Raw genomic sequence first — 17,165 nt, 5'->3', positions numbered from 1 at the left:
GCTACCATTTTCAATAAAGAATGAAACATTTGATTCACAAATCGAACTCATGAACATTAGCAAACAGTTTATATAAAACTGAGGCCAAACATGTTGTATAATAAGGAAGAAAACTGGGAAATTCAAAGCTGTTTCTCTTCAGCAGTAATTCGTTGCAATATGGTCACTGAAATCCTCACTACTGTAATTTGTGGAGGTACGCTTTACTGAGTGTTGTAAACTGATGAACACTGCTTTACATTTATGCACTTTGAAAAATAACTAGAAAAGGTATTATAGCTTTTAATGTTTCCCACTGCAGATCAAATATTGTAAGTTTGTAAGTAAAAAAGTGCATTTCCTAGACATCAATCTGGAAGATTCAAACCAGACTCTCCTTTCCATGCTGTGGTACCAGGAACACATATTCAGAAAGCCAGATTATACATTTCATGACGCATGTGAGACTGTGTAAATACTTCAAACAATGCAGACTTAAGAGTGGATCTCGGCTTACTCCTTCTTTTCTGTCATAAAGGAAAACATCCACAAGTCCAAGTACACATGCAAAGAATAGATCTTGTAAGTAAAATAACAGCATTTCTAAACATTTTAGTTCCCTGTTGTATCTTCTCTCTTCTGTTTGGTTCTCATCTTGTGGTTTTTTTATACTATCTTCACACAGTTACTCAGTTAGCAGTTTCTTTCAGAAAGCTTGACATGGCTTAAATTCTGTAACTAACTTACCTGTCAGCTGGTGAATACCATCAGGAGAGTGGTTTATTATGAAGTTATTCTACCTAGCAATGCATGTGTTAATCATTTTGTAGAACTGGCAAAGAGTGGAGAAATTTATGGATAACGTAATGTCAAGTGAGGAATCTTTTAAATTATCAATAAATTAAAATCCTCAGAAGTACAAAAAATACTTTGCTGCACTTCTGGTTAGCAATTAGTTGATTTTTTAAAATTCAGCATGCCTACTGGTTTTGTGCCAGTGAACTGCAAAAGGTAATTAAACATCAGCTACTTATGCCTAATCAAACATGTTCTGCGCACAGACTAAATCTTACAAGCAAATTCTGCTACTTCGGGATGCTCGAACAATATACTGCATCAAGCCCTCAAGGAATATCCCTCTATCATTAATCATGTTTCCTCAGACAGCTACCATTTTTTCTGCTTGGAAATTACACACTGGACAAACCCTGGAGTTTTGCGTTCTTTGAATATTTGTCCATGGTATCCAGATGTCTGGCACCTCACTGAAGCAGTAGCTTCAACTGTTCTATGGAAAATCCTTGACAGATCTGTTTTTTATGTGTAGATCATTTTTTTGCAGTCATATTCATATCTGGAGTGCTTCAGATTGTCTACACAGGCACAACAAAGGCACACATGGATACAGCACAAAGCCTCCAAATAAAAGCTTGTTTAGCCTTTTATATTGGTCTGTGCTGTAAATAACAATATATTTTGTATGTTTTTATGCTATAAATCAAAATTCTGAGTATCACAAGGAGAAGCAATATATGACAGTTTAAAAAAGAAAGTGACAGTGAATCTCTGTACCAGCTTGTTTTCTGTTACCATAATTAACTGTTTATTAAAATCATATCCATAGACAGAAAATTCCTGGGGTGGAAACAATCTCATGTCTGCTTTGAAAACCATTATAGCATGTACTTGTATATCTATTTCTACTTAGACACACCTTATGAAAATAAGTCCTATGAGGTACCACCTGGGAAACTCTTCCAATCTCTTGCTAAGGAAAGTACAAAATACAAATGCAAATTCTACTTTCTATCAAATGCAATTTAATAATAGGCAAAGGGTAAAAAAAAAATCATATTAAAAATATCTCTAATTAAAATTTTTTATTTACAGTATTTTTCTTACCATTAGAGTATATTTGAGAGAGAATGAGCACAGAAATTGCTCTACCTGAAAACAAACTTTAGGCCGCATCCAGTTAAAAATATTATTAAGAATCAAAATAACTTCAGCACAAACAAATACTTCACAATATACACACCATTCTTTTAAAAGAGATCTAAAGGGGTAATGCTTCCTGAAACCAATGACTTAGAAAACTATCCAAAGAAAGTATTTATTTACTTTCAGAAAACAAATACTGACAGACTCCTCTGCAAAAACATTTCAAGTCTAACAAGCCAGCTAATGAAGGTATTCACTGTGCTAGCTTACCAGTGCCCAGATGTGCTAATAACACCGTGGAGTTCTCCAAAATACTGTATGATTGAGCATCGCGGTTTGTATTTTCTTGCTTTAAAAGGCACAAACATTAAATTACTAAATCCCAGAACAAAAGAACAAATTACATTAAATACTGTTAAACACTGTTTTGCAAGCAACTACAATGACAGCATTCCTCTTGGCCTTGAATCGTCTGCAAAGGTCATTTGAATTCATAAATATGTGCTCCAAATTTAATTACTTAGAAATACAAGTTAGGGAAATTCAGAAGTTTCAATTTGTTTTGATGTATTCTCCATCCAAGTATTTTCTGCCCCCTCGTTCACTATTTGAGATTCCACATATTTTATCTCAAAACAACTCTGCCAAAAGAAATGGTGTTTCACGAACGTTTCTCACAAGTGCTTAACTGTCATTGCCAGCCTCCCTATCTCTAAAAATTAGCAACAGACTGGTTTTTCAACTTGAGTGCACAGAGGGGCCTCAAGCAATAAAGTGCTGTAAATATCACATAAAATTTGGTATTGTAAAGCATTTAATTTTTTTTTTAAAGCAGCAATAAATATATTATCTATTAGCTATTTTTTAAAAGCTTAATGAGATGCAACATAATAATTAGCTTCTGATCATTTGCTTTTCTTCTATTAAAACCCATATTTTTCCTTCTTCTTCCCTTCTTTCCTGCATTTAGAAGACTACAGAATTCTTCTTATCAGTTTCCATGTTACCCTTAAACATATTCTCATAATGTATGTTCCTAACATAACAGAAAAAAAATGGGATGAAATTGCTGTCGGCCTTGCTGAAAAATGCAATGGATGCAAAATTTTCCTTTGAATTAATGTCTACAGAAACTCTGATACTAAGAAATCAAGAAGTGACCAGAAACATCATGTGACAGATATTGATGGGATATTGGCAACATATGAAATGTTCAGAAAAAGAGCCAGCTTATGAGGCACTGAACACAATGTGTACCTTAAAACCTCTTTCAAAGTCTTCCTGAACAACCTTACAATGTGACATATTTGGGCAGTTCCTAGCATTTAAAAAGCAATGTAGCTCCATGGGTCTGCTCTCATCTTCCAAAGACCCATGAGACAGGTCATTACCACCTGCTGGATCTTCAGTAATGTGCTGCACTTACTGGCTTTCTTACAGCTCTCAGGAGCAAGAATCACAAACCGCTCTTTCAGCCTCTTGGCTGCAAAATGATTAAAGAGAAAAAGCACTAATTTTGCTAAAATGCAAAGCTCTCACTACTTTGTTATAGATAGGCTATTATTATTTGAGGATTTTATGGACAAACACTATATATACTATACTAAACTGCCTATACAGCTATGGCTGCACACAGTTAGAAATCAGCTCGATATAATCTGTAAACAGATCGTGTAGCAATAAAAGCAAATATTTGTCACAACAAATAGAATTTCACAGTATAATTTGTTGTAAAAGCAAAATAGTTGAACAAATAAGAAGAGAAAAATGTTAAAATATTAACTAAATCAGATAAAGATTCTCAGTATCAGGTGATTGAAACCAAAATTCTCAAATACCACTTACCACGACTGAATTATCTCACATGACAATGTCCAATTTTGTACCACCAGTGTAGCTATTTGCCATTTTTTTCTATGTAAACCTGCAGCCTGAGGTACTGTCCTGTCTTCCAGGCCACAGCCATGGATTAAGTCCAGACATAAAGTGTCTGCTTGTAAAGAACTGAGCAACTGTCATTCTAGACCAGAATGCCAGGAAACCCACCTCATTTATTATGTAAATTGTCTCCAAAACCCAATACATATTTCACCCACTAAAATAGTTTTGTTTCTTTGTGGGTTTTTTTTTTTTTCTGCTGGATTTTATTTCAACTTTCTCTTACTTAATTTGCACCAAGTGGTTAAAAAGACTGCTGCCAGCATCCATGGTCATCTTCTTCCAAAGAGAACCTATAACCCATCTTAGCTTAGTGTCATTTATGTACAGAGGACAGAATTTCAGCTCTGAAGGAAACATCATTCACTACAGAAATTTTAAGCTACACTTGATACACTGACCATGCAACCATATAAAATTGTTCGGAATTTCATGCTGATTTTATAGAAATTACAGTTGTTTTCAATTTTGTATTCTCATTTTCAGTTTTTTTTTCTTTTTCTCTCTTTTTCTGGCTTTAATTTGATTTCTTTCCCAGTTACTTTGTGGTATATTCAAGTTTTCTTTGAAAACTCTTTTGAACTTTTATGGGGATGCTTTAGATAAAGTAACTGAAAAACATAGCTTACATTTTCATTTTTAAACTGAGGACATTTAAGACCTCTTTGAAGTCTGGCCTTCTGAACTTATCATCATCATCATCTTATTAATTTAAGCATGTCTTTAAAGTAATTTTGGTTATTAGAGTATAAAAAGACTATTTAAATTAAACAACCTACATACAAGAATTTTCTCTTTCCCGTCCTACCTTGGTGGCTTTCTCCTTTCCCTGAATAGACATTGAAAGGATTAGAGCTTTTTACTTCAAAAGAAAGCACATAAGAATAGACTTACTGATATATGACAAGGAATGGTCTACTTTTAGGCTGAGGAAAACAGGCTTTCCTTAGTAGAATTTTTAACTGTAGATTTTAGTCCTTTATGACTTCTCTGAAGTATCTTGTGCTACATAAACTAACACTTACAAAGTGGCAAATGTCACATACGTGCCTGTTCTGCATTTCTCTATTTCTGTGTGGTTTTTGTGTGAAAAGATTTAGCTTACTATGCCTCTCCTGCCTCACTGAAGGAACTAACTAATCAATACAATTCTGGCTCCACTGTGTTAGCAGAAATCTTACTGTTGTCTTTAATGAGGACACAATTGTTGCTTTTATTGCTTTTTTTGTATAAAACGGCCTACAAACGTAACACAACATAGTAAACTTACTTCTATTACAACTTTTCTACGGATGTAGAGGTTTACCTCCTTCCAATGAATCAGCTAAGAATTAGCATGAACACTGAAGCCCAGCTACACCTAGGTTCCCCATGGAGGAGCAATGAAACTAATACATTTTAATTCAGTTCATGTCTTAAAAGGCAGTCAAAAATGGCATCATGGAAAAGATACTCTTTAGCTTTTGCTGATTTTTGCTTAACTCAGGTTACCATCCTTATAAAGCTAATCTTTAGAGTATATTACTGTTTTGTGGTCAACTACTCAGAAGCAAAGCTCTTCCTGCATTATAGAAAAATGAGATAATCGGGTTATTTTCCACTACACCAAATGTTGTTCCTGGCTAGTCTATTAAAGACACTGCAAAAGTGCAGAATTTCAAAATGAAAGAGCAGAGAAAAAAGGTTTTGTTTTTTGATTTTTGTTTTCTGGTTTTTGTTTTTTTTTTTTTTTTAAAAAGAACTAACTAAAAAGATCACATTCACAGCCTTGGACGAATTTACCAGTCACAACTGTATAACAGACCATATACACTAAGAGCATAAGGATAACCAGCTCAGATCCAAATTTAATTCAGCCAGCATCCTGTTGGCAAGAATCACCAGTAGCAGATCATTACAGAAAGTATAGAAGAAATAGGAAATAGCTGCAATTGGTGAAAGTTTTGGTTGAACAGTTTTATTACCTCTTGACACCTGCTGATGGATTAGATTCCTATCTGCAACAACCTTACAGTGACTGAGTACCAGGAACACGTACACAATAAAGACAGAACAATATGACTATAATATCATATAGTGTAATATAATGTGATAACTTACTAGAGATACTGACAGGAAACAGAACAAACAGGGAAAAATACAACTTATTTTCTCTATTTTATGGATTTGATATTTTCATCTTTTGTATATCCTTTAGAAATGTCCTGCTTTTGTAATTAAGAAAACAAGTTCCATACAAAAGCCTATGTACTGAAAGATCATTAATCAAATTCTCAGCTAAAATTAGCTGAGATCACAATTCTAACTACACAGTGAAGTGTTACTTTTCCCAGTTTGCTAAAAATCATGTTTCCATTTCCTCAAAATTTATGTCATTTAAAGAAAAAAATATGCAAAGATTTGCAGCAGTACTACATTTCTGAGATGAGCAGAAGAATTACTAAGGCACAGCTACCAGGAGAGGAAAAGAGAGCTTACAGGGTACTTACTGCTTAAGGAACTTGTGTCATGCGCCTTAAAATAGAGGAACTCAGTAATTAATCACTGGCACATCAAATAGAAAAGTGCACATGAGATGCTGCTTCAGAGCTCTAAATCACATAGATTTCTGAAAAGGGAAAAATTCATGCTTTGTTTTCCCTTCAGGGATACATTAAGACACATCAGAAGAGATAAGACATTATCTAGAACTGGGAACAGAAAAACAAGCACATGCAGTTCATGATAGACCATTTAATTCTGATGTTTTGAGCACTGAACCAAGAATACACAAATTACTTCCACTGAATTCTCTGTAGTCTTTCTCCTTCTTTTTAACATTGCTAATGCTGCAACATTTTTAATCTGACATAGTTACTGGAGAGTTCATGTGGTGTTCACTCACTAACCTTTATGGAGAGTATCTTTAGGAAAGTGCTATTCAAAGATCTAAAACATTCTTTGGGTTTCATATCACCTGAGTCAGGGTGTCAAAAGTTATTTATGTAAGTGCTAGCCCTAATTTGGGGAGTATATAATTGATTAAAATTGTGAAAGCCACATAATAATATAGAAAATAGCACTGAATATGTGTAACAATATATGAATATAAATCTCAAATTATCTGTCTTTAATTAAAATGCACTGATTTTTATGCACAATGGGGTTTTAACAAATAATATGGAAAACCATGTAAAGATCTAAACATAATAAATCTGTCCCACATAGCAGAATAAAACCTTGAGAGCTAACTTTTTATTCTGCCATTCCGATTTTGCTATACAGGAGGCTTATAAAATATTTTTACACCCCAAATTTCTATTTTATAACAAATTCTGTATGAATAGTGTAAAATTTCCATTTGTTGGAACTTTGTAAATAAAATTTGTCAAATTTTATTCTGAGAATAAAACAGAAAAACAAGTATTCAAACCCAAATAAAATAATTCATACAAGTTAGAATGAATGTCACCATCTAAGTCAGGAAAAAAACCAAACTAAAAAATAATGTAAAAATTCCAGTAATAATATCGCTTTGGACTAAAGCTTTTGGCATTTCCTTTTTAAAAGTAGTAGTATTTCTTACTACTCTAACCTCAGCCAACATCAGCTTACTTAAGGAAATCTCAATTCCTATTAGCATGCCTTGTTTTAAAAAGTCATTTTGAATCTTTCATTTTTCAGATTCTGTATAAATAGAAAACACAAGTATAGATTTTCAAAAAAGCTCTCCTTAAGTTACTGGCCAGCACAGGCAAAAGAACAACTGGATATAAGCTGTCGCTGAAAAAATGCAGACTGCATGTTACTACAGAGTCTTTGGCTATTAAAATAAATCAAATTGGAACAGCCTTTGGCAGAAACACTGGGGGCAAAGAAGTAAAACTCCAATTTAGCACTGGCAAAGTTTATGAAAAAAGAATGATCTGATGCAAATCCCAGGCTAGCAGAGCACTGGACTTGATGACCCTGAGATCCCTTCCACTGCTATGTTCTTTGGCTAGATGGAGATGTTAAGCTGTTTTTCAGTCTCCCTGTGGTTTTTCTAAAGTGAAATTTAAATGAAAGTTAATACAATTTTTGTAAGTTTCGGTTATAAATTACCCTTTGTAAGAATTGTCACAAGGCCTGCAGCAGTGTGGAACTTGTCAAAGAATTCTAAAAGCTTTACTTAAAGTTGGCTCAGCATTATACAGAAGTACAAAAGTGTAAGTGTTCAGAGATGGCTGCCCACCAGGGCACACACCATGAGAAGATGTAACTGATCTATTGGTAGGGAAAATAGGAAGAAAAATTAAGGAATACACACTAGGACTGACACATCAGTAATATCAAGGAAAAAAGCAAAACAGAACAGTACAGCAAAGAACATCAGAATATTAAAAATAAGTATAGGGAAGGTGAAATATAAATATGTAATACCTTTCCAAAAAAAAAAAAAAAAAAAAGAAAGAAGAAGAAATTAATGAAAAATTCCTATTGTGTGGTGCTTGTGAAGAGTCAACACAAACTTGAAAGAGAAAATGAGGAAATGTTTTGTTCAAGAGGAAGGTCACCTTTTAAGTGACAATCTAACACAAGTTGCTCTCTCCCCCCCCCTAGTCTCCCATGCTCAGCTGCTGGAATTTGCCTAGAGTTAGCTGGCTTTGAAAGACACTGTTTGGAGAGCCAGAGTTATAGATGCTACTGCACAGTTCTGTAGGTGACTCAATAGGGAGGAAAACAATTCAAACTCAGAAGCAGAACTCTGAACTATTGCTTAAATAAACAACAATAATATGTAAACTTGAAAACAGCCTGGTGTTCTTTAATAACTTGCACCATCCTCCTGCCTGTGCTCAGATATTTTTTTAATTAACATAAGAATATTTTTTATGTCGCAGGTAACGAATGTATCATAGCAACTACAGAAAGTTACTGCAGACATACATCAGTGAGATTAAGTATAAATAATTTACAGAAAACAACTCTAAATGTTTTCTTGTTTTGAAAAATAACTTATCAGAGCAGCTTTTAATGATTCTCAAATACACATATTTTTACAGCTTCGATCAGCCATAAAAGCATGCAAAGGTCAAGCAAATACTTTATCTTATTTAAGACACTGTGGTCTGCTTTCTGTCACTCGCAAGTTCTAAGGTTTACACTCTTTCAGGGAGACGATACTGCTCCACAAGTCTTCAAAACAAAGGCTTTACACAAATTCTGTGAACCTTGATGGCTACATATATAATTCTTCTAAATGAAACCCTGAGCCTGATAAATTCTAATACATGCTGATTCTTTGAAAGCAGAAATATTACTTCTACTAAGATTGTAACTTCAGCATACACTTAAAAATTATCACCATACAATTTTCAAGTGGCTTTGTGCAGACATGATCCCATGCAGATGATTTTTAAATTCTATCCCTTTCTTCACATGAATAAATATGTAATTTTTCTGCAATTTTCAATGAACAGAGAAGTATTACAGAATGCAAGTTCAACTAAACCTTCTAAGTTGACTGGAGAACAAACCACCATTTTACAGCCCTTACTGTGTGCCTTTGCAGGTATTCTAGAAATCCGAACAGTGGCAGTTGGAATAGTGGCAATCAAAGGAGTGGAAAGTGAATACTTTCTGGCAATGAACAAGTCAGGAAGACTCTATGGAAAGGTATGGATGCAAACTTCTCTTGTGTGTACAATCATCATGTGATAGATACCTATCTGTAGATGTAGCATCTGTAGTTTGTATAAAACAGATTCCTAACAAATTAAAATGTCACCCGTATTTTTCTCATACATCCCATACTAGACTTTTATGTCCATGTAATAAATTCAGCGATTAGAGCTTAGACACTTTTTAAAAATGTGGAATACTGTGTGGGAGCAGACAAAGCTAAATATTCAATACTCAGATTTCAGAAGTCAAATTAGTTATTAAAATGTTAATATTTAGGGTTTATAATTCATATTCTTCTCCCATCTTCCCTAATCTATATTCAAAAGACACTTGTACTTATTTTACTCTACTTTATTATTTCCTGTCAACAGAAAGTATGCAATGAGGACTGCAACTTCATAGAACTGATTGAAGAAAACCATTACAACACATATGCTTCTGCAAAATGGACACACAAAGGAAAGGAGATGTTTGTTACGTTAAACCACAAAGGGGTCCCCATGAAAGGTAAAAAAACAAAGAAAGAACACAGAGCATCCCACTTTCTTCCTCTGGCAATATCCTAATCACAAATGATCTATAGAAAAACTAGTTCCAGCAGGAAGATTATTTTTAAGAAGACTATTTGACAAGTTACCAAGAGAGGCTGGAATACTACTGAGAAACTGAACAAGCTGGACTTGCGCATTTATCTTTATTTTTAAAAGACTACATGAAAAAGATTTGAAAATATACACAAAACCAGATTTACTAACTAAAAGTTGTAAAAAATTCTAAAGAGTTGTACAATCATTATCTTAGTCATTGTAACTGGGTAGTTTCTTAAATTAATTTACCCTGAAGAATAAGTCATTACTTGATTATCTGATAATATTTTATTTAAAAAACCCTATCTGCTTCTTAAATATGGCTGCTATAATAATAATAAGCAGATGATAATGTTGTGTAAAATATGTCAGACTTTAAGGCTGCTGGAATGAGTTGTCAGATTATCAAGTCAATAGTAAATGTGGAGGCTGAGCAGTATTTTAAATACTTCCCCAAGAAACTGATATCCTATACATAAACTATATGGTCAGAAAAAAAAAATATAATCTTGTAAATGTTTATTGTTGTATTCAGATAAAAGAGTTAGTTTGGAAAAATTATGTTTACTCTAACACAAAATGTTCCTATCTATTAATGAAACAAATACCTAATGCTGCTCTAAAAGATGTTTCAAATAGTGTATGTAAAATAAGAATAGGATTAAATAATGTACTTCATCTCACTTTTCACAAATCAACATTTTATATAACGATGAAGCAAAAATTCAGACATATTAAGGTTTTTTATGTAACATATCCTATCTTTTGTATAATTCCTGTTAGGGCATACAGCTTTCAATATTGTTTTTCCATCCTTATACATGCTTTTTCTGTTGATACAGCATTAAACTTTTTTAAGTTGTATTTGAACTTTATTGTTCTAAGTTATTTAAATGTTATTTATAAAAAAAAAATCCTTATTAAGATGCATCTGTTTCATATGCTTTTAATTCTAAAGGAATAACAAAACGGTCTGGCTGAGATGCATGAATTTGTTTCTGTGACCAGACACAAAGACTAGTACACAACCCTCTTGCCAACATACATTGGAGAGCAGACAAAAATGACAGCCTGCAGCAAATCACACAACAGACATCTGAAAAGAAACAATGCAAAAATGTAAAAAATCTTTGCCGCATACTCTTGCTAATCGAATTACCAGCAGGCTCAGAGTTACAGCAGGTAAAAGAAAGTTACAGCTTGTCGTGGTTTCGACAGAGTTCCAGCAGGTACTGGAACTAATCCCTCTGAGGGTAGAACCTATACTCACAGGTAAAGAAATACGTAAAAGCCTATGTGACCAGTCTGAAACTTCAGCTAAAATCAGTATGACCTGATGAAGAAAAGACATCTCCATTTTCTAGCTACTGAAGTGCTCGGCTAAGCCCTACACAACTAATGCATTATATAATTTCATTCTGCTCAGTTTGCCTGCAAGTTTTCTAGGCATTATGGTAACCATGCACTTAAAGATCACAAAAAATTAGCTAAAACAGCTGCTAGATGCCTGAAATGGAGTTAAGCTAATTACTAACAGTCTAAAATGCTTTACTTTCCATTACAAGTGTCTAGAGTCAACCATTTTTTCTGACATGAGAACCTTTTTTTGTAACAGCACTCACCTAAAATGGCAAAAAATCTCTTTATCAATAATTCTTAAAAACAAAACCAAAACTTGTTTAACAAGTACTATAATTTGGAAATCATTTATAATTTTTGGCTTGCTAATATCAAACATCAAAGTGAAGATATAAATGGGTCTATGCAGAAAAAAATTGTCAATACAGCTATCTCAGTAAATATTCAGTGTGTTTTTTTTATCTATTACTTGTTCACTGAAAACAATAGACTGTACTATCAAAGAAACTGTTTTGCAAATCACTGTCTGCACCTTTCTGTGAATATATAAGCACTGAAACAAAGTTCAAACTCATGATCAACATTAACATACTAGTGGGAGTTTCTAGATCTACACTAGGTTAGTTGAAGCTTTGAAACAAAAAATAAAAGACCAAAATCTCATGAAGATTTGAAGTTTGAATTCAAACATGAATATGCACATTAATACGTTAATATATATGCAAAAAGCACTTAAAATGAAATCCAGATACAGACAAGCTCTTCTAAAGATCTTTTGGTTATGTAATTGAAGATTATAGGGATGCAGCCAAATAATCCTGAACCCCAGTTGTAATTCACCCTTACTACTACGTGCTTTATCTAATGGAGTGCTAAATTACGATCATTATCAGGCTTTATGTTTTACAGCTCCCGTATCTGAAATGCATCAAAACAGCAAGATCAGGTCAATCCACTTGAGCAATTTTTAATGCAGCTTTAATTTAGAAAATTTCTTTGGAAATACAATAAATTTATTTTCAGCTGCCTCCAAAATAACCTTTTTAGTGCTAAAACCAGAGAATAATAATCAGAAAATTTACAGTGACAATCTACAATAGCGAGCTATTATAGGATAAAAGAAAAAAGAATCTATTAGATTTTAACAGGTATTATTCAAATAGATGTCAGGAATCCTCACAAAAGCCTTCTATACCAATTGTATAACAGTCCAATCTTAACATCAGTCATGCGATATCCCATCTGGGAGGAAAATATGTTCATATGAAACGAAACAGATATACCTGTCTGGATACAACTCATTACTAACCTTTATGATAGTAAAGATTCAAGAAAACCCAAAGTCAGCTATAAAAGCCACTCTCAATTGTTATTTCTTTGTTTTTCCTTCAGATGCATTGGCTTTCATCTAGCTTTCTTCTTTGTTTACCACAGATACTACAAAGCATAAATAGACTGTGGTTTAGAACTGAAATATAAGCTCCTGTGGTTTAAATAGCCATTCTATTTAGCCACCTTCAATAACCATTCACATTTCCCAGAAACTGTTCCATTACGCAGGCTCTTTAAATTTAATTAACAAGGTTCTACTTACTTATCTTTTATATTAGTGCCGATAAACACTCTGTGACACAGAAATGAGCTAATCTCATCTGGGGAATCTCACACAAGACTGTAGAATCTCCATTCTTGTTGGTTTTCAAGATCTGACTGGACAAAGTCCTGTGCAAATTAGTCTAAAATCAGTGTGGGCCCTACTTTGAGCAGGGGACTGGACAAGACACCTGCAGCACCCTTCCAATCCAAATGAGTCTGTAATTTCAAGTTCTTTTTCTTAAAAAACCTGTTTATAGTGCAGTTCAACCTCTTGAACAAAACACATTTTCCATGTTGGGGGATAACTACACATTTGCCTCATAGTTTATCTATAATAGCTTGTGTGTCACTAAAGGTATGCAAAATGGTGTAAATACATTTCATAACACAATAAAAAAATGACAATTGGACAATTTCCATGACCTTTAAAAGATATATTGTACAATATGGTCTCACTTTTAATTCTGTTGCAAGTACTTTAAAACGACTCTGTGCATAACATCTGTAATCAGATTACTAAATGATTAATCAACTGAGTAATTATTAAAATACACTTGTCTGTGTTTTAAATAAGAAAATATGTATATTTTTGAATGAGCTGAACCAAAATGTAAGTTAACATTAAATCAATAAAGTAGTAAGAGAATAGCAGTATTTCACTGCACTTGACAACCAGTATCTGAGTAGTCTAAATCCTTCATAAGGCTCCACAATCTAATTCCTCAATACTAACTTCCTAAAAGCCAGGACAATTTCACAACATTTAACATAGGTAGAAAATGAAACTGACAGGTTAGATAATTTTCCCCAAATTAGGGGAAGTTATCACCAGAGTTGGGATCCATACTTAGAACTAGTAATATACTTTTTTCAACTAACATTAAATAAATAAAAAAAAAAAGAAGAAAGAAATCAACTGTTTACCTCACTGGACAAGTAACAGGAATTTCCATCACATCTTCCCTTAAAACAGGAAAAAGGTAACTTCTCTGTGCTGTCAGGAGAATTTGAAGATTTTGAAGATTAGGAGTCTTTAAAGCAGAAACTCAGATGGGAAAATATTCAAATGAATTTTTTTAACATGACATTTATATTAATTTAAATGATACTCACACAGCAAAGTTTCCAGCAAAAACTTTTTAACACCATGCACTTAAATTCATAGTCTTACACAAAATACAATATAGTATCTATATAGTATTAAAATTACCAAGTGTTAAAACTTGAGCTCTGTAAATAACCTCACCTGGCTGAGGAAAGCTAGATTGTAAATCTCAGACATTCCAGACACTGAAATTCTTTAACTGCTTACCTTTGAGACCTAAAAAGGGAAATTTTCTTCAATTCTGTTTGGAAGGCAGATCCTAGTTTACCAAGATTGGTTGTTTCACTAAGAAAACTCTTTTACTTAAAGGCCTGGCACTTTAAAAGATTGACTCTTAACAAAGAAGGGAGAACAAGAGCTCAATTTAGAGGAAATTATTTCCTCATGAGAATAAATTGTTTTCCTTCAGCACTAACCAGAAAAGCAGAGCAATTAGAATGAAGATGCATAAACGATGCATAAACTTGTCACATAAATGTTACAGTGTTTTCAGACTGAAGTCCAGTAACAGATAAGAATCCTTGCTTTTAAGGTAATTTCTAAACCAGTGTTTTAACAAAGATGGTTAAAGATATGAATACTGAGCATTCTTCAATGAAGTACAGATCTCAAAGGATACCAAGTTGCTAAAAGGCGGATATTGGTATCTAGTGAGAACCTGAAGGTGTCAGGTTAAGTAGGCTACCAAATCCAGCAGATTTTATAGGAATTACATATACATATACATACACATATACGCACACACACATATATATACACACACAGGAACTAGATATCTAGCGTGCTCAGCTACATGGAGAAAGTAGATATCTGGCTTACCTAGTACCCAGGCAGCTCTGTGAAACTCATTACAAGCTCATGTACATCAACAGCTTCCCCATCTTTGAGGAGTTACAGTAAATTTAAGGGCTTTGTCCTCTGCAGACTAAGCTCTTTCTGGAGTTAAGAGTCAGTTCATTGTGCCACTTGGATGTTCAGAATTTTGTAAGACTAAACCAAAAAAAAGCCTTTTTCTAGCTTTGCCAGGTAAACACTGAAAAGAGCTCATTCTACAGATGAGTCTTCATTGGTTTGTACCTATGTTTTCTGACCATACACCAACAATAAACTGACATATCTGTGGTGTTATGCTAACTGAACAACTCATGCAAATCCATGTATAAGGTTTTATTTATGTATTTCTGGTTTTATACGGCAGCAAAGGCACTACTTCTAGCCTGTACCCCTCTCCCTGAAGGGAAGAAGCTGAACCAAAGATGTGTCACTGTCCCACCTTTATTTAACAGGCCCTGCATCGCACTTTATTCACAGCATCACAGCATGGTTGATGTTGGAAAGGACCTCTGGAGGTCTTCTGGTCCAAACCCCCTAACTCAAGCAGGGCCAACCTGGAGCCAGTTGCCCAAGATGTCCAGATATTTTTTTAAATATCTCAAAGGACAGACACTCCTCAGCCTCTCTACACAACCGATAGCACTGCTCAGTCACCCTCACAGTAAAAAAGTGTTTCCTGACATTCAGATGGAATCTCCTGTCTGACAGCTGGTGTCCACTGCCTCTTGTCCTGTCACTGGGAACCACTGAAAAGAGCTGGGCTCAGACCTTTTTGCACCCTCCCTTCAGGTATTTACATACATTGATAAGCCCAGAGCCTTCTCTGCTTGAAGAGAACAACAGTCCCAGCTCTCTCAGCCTTTCCTCATGGGAGACATGCACCAGGCCACTTATAATCTCCATGGCCCTTTATTACTCTCTCCAGTATGTCCATGTTTCTCTTCTACTAAGCCCAGAACTGAACACAGTACTCCAGGTGTGGCATTACCAGTGTTGACTAGAGGGGAAGAATCACTCCCTTATTCTTCCAACTAACTCAGTAATATCTTTATCACCACTAGAGATGTTTTTATAATAATAATGTTATGTGGTATGATTTTAATCAGAACTCAGGGCTGACTCCTGTTACAATTACTATCTTCTGTCTAAGCACAAACACAATTTATATTACCTTGGACAGCACCAGTTTTGACAAGAATCAAGTCATCAGCTGGTGACTGCTGAGTTTTCATGGTTCATCTACTGCCCTTTGAAACCTGGTTCCACTAAAGATTTCTCATATAACTTTACACTAGCCACTTTCAGTGTGCTATTCGATAGGTAAGTTTGAGTCTGGTACATGCTGCTAAAGCACTAAACATACCCCCACACTAGCTTTAAACTGCCAGACTAATCACAACAGACCACAGGGTCAACAGAGGAGATATAGCTATTTCTACTCACACTCATAGGGTCTTCTGTTGCTACACAGGATACCATACCCTCAAAGTTATATGGTTCTCTCTGTTCAAGCTAGCTAACAAGGTAGCCTGTTTATGTCTATATGAGTTGCTGTGATATTATTCTCAGTACAAGAACACTGGATGAGACCTCTAGAGGAAAAGCAACATTTGGAAACCATGGACAGTCAGTTCTTGTGTAAGACACAACATGTTAATATGACTAACTTGCCTATACACGCTATTCCTATTAATTTCACTGAAAACTAGGCACTTCAGTGGATCTAGACAAGCAACAACTTTTCAGTGGTCATAAGAGAGAACAAATGATTATTGAACAAAACCGTGAACATCCTGCAAGCCTAAAGCAATAAGGTAGACCACAGGATAGGACACTAACAGGAAGAGCGAAAATAGTAGGGCTTCTCCTTTTTGTTTTACTGTCATAGGAAAAAAACATGTCATTGTATCTTGGGAGAGAAACACCAAGATAACAATAGCTTCAGAGACTTTAGAAATTACTGTCATTAAAACAGACTCCCTTAAGTAAGCAGTGTTCTAACGAGCAGCTGAGGTAATTTACTGAACCAACTTCATAAATAATCACTTTCTACTCAGTTTCATATTCTTGTTTTCGTATACTAGTAAAGTACTACAGTGACCATGATCCAAGAGGAAATATGATTATACCAGAATAAAACCTTTGGAATTCATAAAAAACATGCAAATGTTTCCACTGGT

The 17,165-nt window shown here is 34.4% G+C and overlaps 1 protein-coding gene across 1 annotated transcript in view; it reads left to right on the top strand.

The window, feature by feature from the left end:
* Positions 1-10,961, top strand: part of FGF7 (fibroblast growth factor 7) — a 29,119-nt gene extending 18,158 nt beyond the window's left edge. The window contains exons 2-3 of the mRNA XM_065688217.1: positions 9,392-9,495; positions 9,876-10,961. Coding sequence (XP_065544289.1) covers positions 9,392-9,495; positions 9,876-10,070 — 299 coding nt within the window. The 3' untranslated portion in view covers positions 10,071-10,961. The remainder of the gene's footprint in view (positions 1-9,391; positions 9,496-9,875) is intronic.
* Positions 10,962-17,165: the final 6,204 nt, after the last annotated feature.

The sequence above is a fragment of the Lathamus discolor genome, chromosome 8, assembly GCF_037157495.1.
Source record: "Lathamus discolor isolate bLatDis1 chromosome 8, bLatDis1.hap1, whole genome shotgun sequence".
NCBI lineage: Eukaryota > Metazoa > Chordata > Aves > Psittaciformes > Psittacidae > Lathamus > Lathamus discolor.
This window is presented reverse-complemented; position numbering and strand designations above follow the sequence as displayed.